Source organism: Oncorhynchus mykiss, chromosome 3, assembly GCF_013265735.2.
Source record: "Oncorhynchus mykiss isolate Arlee chromosome 3, USDA_OmykA_1.1, whole genome shotgun sequence".
In the NCBI taxonomy this organism is placed as follows: Eukaryota; Metazoa; Chordata; class Actinopteri; order Salmoniformes; family Salmonidae; genus Oncorhynchus; species Oncorhynchus mykiss.
Genome location: NC_048567.1, coordinates 73,678,793 through 73,684,792, shown reverse-complemented (window position 1 = coordinate 73,684,792; position 6,000 = coordinate 73,678,793). Strand labels below are relative to the sequence as shown.

The following is a 6,000-nucleotide window of genomic DNA, read 5'->3' as shown; positions in this document are numbered from 1 at the left end:
AACCGCGCTAATGAGTTACCTATTTAAAATTCTCTCTGCTAAAACATTTGCATAATGCATTGGTCACGCTCCACATTTGGCTTTTGCAAGACACTAGCAACTGTGTTTTAAATAAAGTGCCTTTCTCCTTACGTCTAATGTGTGTTTTGATATTTTCCTCTTTGTTTCTGAACCCTTCTGTTTTCTCTCTTTGTTCGGTTTTAAGAGAGGTAGAGTAGTGTACCGGTTTGGAAGGAGGAAGACGGGGCCTCTGTAGCTTGGTTATCTCTATGATATTTTTTTCCATCAACAAATGTAAGCCCACATGTTGTATTGATTGGTACCATTATATTATATTCTGCCAGGCCCGCTTATTCAGAGGCAAGCACCAATATTCCACCCTAATTGAACCATTATTTTAATTGTTTTAATTGAACCAGTTTCTGAGAACTGGTTCATGCAGGACATTTGAGTCATTAGCAAAAACGACCTGATATGGCCTTGTTGGTTGAGAAAAACATTGGAGAGTTGGTGGTTGAGACATATTTGCTATGGCTTTGAGAAAGAGGGTTTAAATGTTGTAACCTGAAGAAAATGTTTAGTCATAAGGTTCCTTGGCTGAAAAAGTACTCAAACAAACTAGTCCTGCCAGGCCCCAGCATGGTTGCTGTTTGGTTAGTCCTGACCAGGCCCCAGCATCACTACTGTTTGGTTAGTCCTGACCAGGCCCCAGCATGGTTGCTGTTTGGTTAGTCCTGACCAGGCCCCAGCATCACTACTGTTTGGTTAGTCCTGACCAGGCCCCAGCATCACTACTGTTTGGTTAGTCCTGACCAGGCCCCAGCATCACTACTGTTTGGTTAGTCCTGACCAGGCCCCAGCATCACTACTGTTTGGTTAGTCCTGACCAGGCCCCAGCATCACTACTGTTTGGTTAGTCCTGACCAGGCCCCAGCATCACTACTGTTTGGTTAGTCCTGACCAGGCCCCAGCATCACTACTGTTTGGTTAGTCCTGACCAGGCCCCAGCATCACTACTGTTTGGTTAGTCCTGACCAGGCCCCAGCATCACTACTGTTTGGTTAGTCCTGACCAGGCCCCAGCATCACTACTGTTTGGTTAGTCCTGACCAGGCCCAAGCATCACTACTGTCTGGTTAGTCTACTGTCCTCAGGTCTGATTTGTCTTGTCCTTTGTTCAGTCTCTGTTCGTCCTGGTCAATGGTGTGATGTATTTTGTGAAGGAGTGGTTGGAGTAGTTGTAGTTGGGGAGCAGAGAAATGGAAAGAAGGTTTAGTTTTCTGTTGAGGATTCTCTGAGCAAGGCTATGCCACACGTTCGTGCCCTCTTTTTCAGAGATCTATCCACCCTAGCAGTAGGAGATTTGGTGGTGAGAAATACTTGCTGTGGCTTTGAAAAAGAGGGTTTAAGTGTTGTAACCTGGCCTAAATCGGCCTTCTGAAGAAAATTGAGATTTAATTCTAACATTGCTTTGACACCCCACTCTGTCAGTCGGGCGCCTGCCTGTCCGCCACATTATGTTCCAAGGCATGTTCTTCTACGCTGAATTGAAAAAGAGAGAGGGGGAAAAAGCCAGCTGAACACGAAAAACGTATCTAATGGAATTTAAAGCTAATCTAAATATGCTAATCTTCACACGCTTCATAAACAGCCGATAGTACCCGTTGCCCCCCTTCTCTCTCTTTCTCTCAGTAGTTGTGCAGAGTGGAATGCCATAGCCACGAGGGGTCCGTCAGTAATGACAGACCCCTCATTAACAGCCCGGCCTGGTCTCTGTGTCTCCTGGGGGAGTTTGGGACCAGCAGTCCGAGCCATTCTATTAGTTCTATTAGCGCCCTCCACCTGTCCATGCCAACGTTCCCAGACCACCGCTCGAAAATCCTCACACTGAATTCTGGGAAGTTGTTTTGCATCCTTTTTTACCAGGCCCTCTTAGCTAATTAATCTGTTGCTTGCATTCTGCCGGTAATTGGGTTTGTTCTGTTCCCCTCCCCCTCCAGCCTTCTCTGTATGCCTGTTTTGAGCCCATCTCCTTTTTCCCCTCTCCTATTCCCCTGTTTTTTTTATCATCCTCCAAAAGCCATCCAATTAATATGCTAATGAGATAATACATATTTATGGTGGTTTTAAATTATGCAGACAGCTTTCAGAGCCCGGTGTGAAACGAGTCACTCGCAGAACTTCAAAGCCTTGCATCGCTAACGAGGCAGGGCTTGATTTGCATACTGCTTTAATCAGCTGAATACTGATTATACTTCATTATAGAGTGTGGGGAGAGATGAGAGGGGGAGAGAGCTGCCAGCTGCAATCGTTTATTTTTCCTTCCAGAGAGAGAGAGAGAACTTTTCCAGTAGTCGTGACAATCCTCGTGTGTACAGGAGACAGAGAGAGAGTCAGAGAAGAAGAGGAAGACCATTGGAAAGGAAAGAGAAAGGTAGAGAAAGAGAGGAGAAAGGTAGAGAAAGAGAGAGAAAAAGAGCTGTTAGTCTAAACCCTGTTGGGTTTCATGGAGTACTGTGTGTGTGTGTGTGTGTGTGTGTGTGTGTGTGTAGTTGTACTGGACTCAGCTCGCTGACCAGTGGAAAGTAGAGAGGGAGGAGTGGGAGGGGCAGTGTGCCGACTGGACAGCCTGACGGAGGGTCTGTCCGGTGGAACCAAGCCTATCTGCTGTCTCTAGCTTTTGCAACCATGCTTGAAAATAAAGGGGCACCAGAAGTGGGTGAGTCGTGGGGTCCGACGTAGTGTGTTTGTGTGCGTGCATGCGGATGTGTGTATGTGAGAGAGAGAGATCATCAAGGACCAAGTCAAAAGGGGGAGAAATGTACTCTTGCTGGGCTTTTATGGATGTAAACGCATGCTCCAGGGTCTCTGTTATTTGCCATTTGCTTGGTTGAGGATGTTGATTATCACTGTATTTAATGGGGCTTTCTAATAAGTTGGAAAATGTAGGCGCCCACGAAGAAATGTAGGCGCTCACGAATAAATGTAGGCGCTCAATGGAAAATATTTGAGGTATTTTCAAGGCACACTGGTGCTCCTACATTAACATTCCAGGCCACACAGCTAAATATTTAGGAGCACATGCAAGTCAAATGGTTGCATTGTAGAGCTCTTTTACTGTGTGTGTGTGTGTGTGTGTGTTTATTAGAAAACATTATCATGCTCTGTGGAAGGAGTGGGATGTGTCTAGTGTCATTATAGTAGGGTAGAAGACATCCGATCTGTATAAGGTGTGGGCTTTAGGGGCTGTTTTGGGATGGGATGGTGGGGGCGTCGATTCTAGAGGGTCAATGACCGTGGAGTTAAATTCTCTCTGTCTGCCTCTTCCAGATTCTAGAATGAGTAATGCGTCAGGAACGAGTAAATGTGGAATGGAGAGTCAGAGTGAGGACGGCAACACAGGTGAGTTACCTGTTGTGACCTGCCGTTGCTTTGCTCTGCCTGTCTGTAACTCCTTCAACTGGTCACAAACGGATAACGAAAAGGACCTTGGTTCATTAGGCTATAAGTTCAGTTAATGGTCTTCTGTTTGAAAACCCTTGGTCCTTTTTGTTGCCCTCTGAACACACGCCGGGGTCTGCACTCTGCACTTTGCACACAGCCGTGTGTGTGTGTGTGTGTGTGTGTGTGTGTGTGTGTGGAGCAACCTAACGGCATGAGAGGTTCAGTGAGTTGTTATTGTGCTGTAATTAGAGGCTACTTTTTATTTTAGTTCACCTTTATTTAACCAGGTAGGCCAGTTGAGAACACCTTTATTTAACCAGGTAGGCCAGTTGAGAACACCTTTATTTAACCAGGTAGGCCAGTTGAGAACACCTTTATTTAACCAGGTAGGCCAGTTGAGAACACCTTTATTTAACCAGGTAGGCCAGTTGAGAACAAGTTCTCATTTACAACTGTGACCTGGCCATGATAAAGCAAAGCAGTGCGACACAAACAACAACACAGAGTTACACATGGAATAAACAAACGTACAGTCAATAATACAATAGAAAACGTCTATATATAGTGAGTGCAAATGAGGTAAGATAAGGGAGATAAGTAATTACAGTATAGCAATTAAACACTGGAATGGTAGATGTGCAGAAGATGAGTGTGCAAGTAGAGATACTGGGGTGCAAAGGAGCTAAATAAATAAATAACAGTATGGGGATGAGGTAGTTGGATGGGCTATTTACAGATGCGCTATGTACAGGTGCAGTGATCTGTGAGCTGCTCTGACAGCTGGTGCTTAAAGTTAGTGAGGGAGATATGAGTCTCCATCTTCAGTGATTTTTGTAGTTCGCTACAGTCATTGGCAGCAGAGAACTGGAAGGAAAGGCGATGCTTGTGTTACTTCAGTGCTTGTGTTATGTCAGTGTGTGCAGTATTTTCACACATATTGATCTGTGTGTGCTATGTGAAACTGGGGGGGGGGGGGGGGGGGGGTGCGCTATGTGAAACTGGGGGGTGAGAGAGTGCTAGGTGAAACTGGGGGGGGGGGGGTGCTATGTGAAACTGGGGGGTGAGAGAGTGCTATGTGAAACTGGGGGGTGAGAGAGTGCTATGTGAAACTGGGGGGGTAAGAGAGTGCTATGTGAAACTGGGGGGTGAGAGAGTGCTATGTGAAACTGGGGGGTGAGAGAGTGCTATGTGAAACTGGGGGGTGAGAGAGTACTATGTGAAGGGTGGGGGGGGGTGAGAGTGCTATGTGAAACTGGGGGGGTGAGAGTGCTTGCTATGTGAAGGGTGGGGGGGTGAGAGTGCTATGTGAAGGGGGGGTGTGAGTGCTATGTGAAGGGGGGGGGGTGAGAGTGCTATGTGAAACTGGGGGTGTGAGAGTGCTATGTGAAGGGGGGGGTGAGAGTGCTATGTGAAGGGGGGGGTGTGAGAGTGCTATGTGAAACTGGGGGGGGTGAGAGTGCTATGTGAAGGGGGGGGTGAGAGTGCTATGTGAAGGGGGGGGTGAGAGTGCTATGTGAAGGGGGGGGTGAGAGTGCTATGTGAAGGGGGGGGTGAGAGTGCTATGTGAAGGGGGGGGGGGGGGTGTGAGAGTGCTATGTGAAGGGGGGGGGGGTGTGAGAGTGCTATGTGAAGTGGGGGGTGTGAGAGTGCTATGTGAAGGGGGGGGGTGTGAGAGTGCTATGTGAAGGGGGGGGTGTGAGTGCTATGTGAAGGGGGGGGTGAGAGTGCTATGTGAAGGGGGGGGGTGAGAGTGCTATGTGAAGGGGGGGGGGATGTGAGAGTGCTATGTGAAGGGGGGGGGTGAGAGTGCTATGTGAAGGGGGGGGGGGTGAGAGTGCTATGTGAACGGGGGGGGGGTGAGAGTGCTATGCGAAGGGGGGGGTGAGAGTGCTATGTGAAGGGGGGGGTGAGAGTGCTATGTGAAACTGGGGGGGTGAGAGAGTGCTATGTGAAACTGGGGGGTGAGAGAGTGCTATGTGAAGGGGGGGGCTGAGAGTGCTATGTGAAACTGGGGGGGTGAGAGTGCTATGTGAAGGGGGGGCGGTGAGAGTGCTATGTGAAGGGGGGGTGAGAGAGTGCTATGTGAAGGGGGGGCGGTGAGAGTGCTATGTGAAGGGGGAGGTGAGAGAGTGCTATGTGAAGAGGGGGTGAGGGAGTGCTATGTGAACAGGGGGGGGGGGGTGAGAGTGCTATGTGAACGGGGGGGGGGGGGGGGGTGAGAGTGCTATGTGAAGGGGGGGTGTGAGAGTGCTATGTGAAGGGGGGGGGGTGTGAGAGTGCTATGTGAAGAGGGGGTGAGGGAGTGCTATGTGAACAGGGGGGGTGGTGAGAGTGCTATGTGAACGGGGGGGTGAGAGTGCTATGTGAAGGGGGGGTGTGAGAGTGCTATGTGAAGAGGGGGTGAGGGAGTGCTATGTGAAGAGGGGGTGAGGGAGTGCTATGTGAAGGGGGGGTGAGAGTGCTATGTGAAGGGGGGGTGAGAGAGTGCTATGTGAACAGGGGGGGGGGGGTGAGAGTGCTATGTGAACGGGGGGGGTGTGAGAGCTATGTGAAGGGG

The 6,000-nt window shown here is 49.1% G+C and overlaps 1 protein-coding gene across 25 annotated transcripts in view; it reads left to right on the top strand.

The window, feature by feature from the left end:
• Window positions 1-6,000, top strand: part of LOC110520558 (POU domain, class 2, transcription factor 1) — a 35,367-nt gene that overhangs the window by 12,570 nt on the left and 16,797 nt on the right. For 19 of the 25 annotated variants that reach the window (XM_036975150.1, XM_036975149.1, XM_036975138.1 and 16 more), the window contains exon 2: window positions 3,330-3,401. The exons of 2 other annotated variants lie outside the window; for them this stretch is intronic. In XM_036975150.1, the coding sequence (XP_036831045.1) occupies window positions 3,330-3,401 (72 nt within the window). Of the gene's footprint in view, window positions 1-1,953; window positions 2,434-2,631; window positions 2,719-3,329; window positions 3,402-6,000 lie in introns of those variants that run through there. 4 more of the 25 variants (XM_036975134.1, XM_036975132.1, XM_036975146.1 and 1 more) reach the window with 4 other exon arrangements.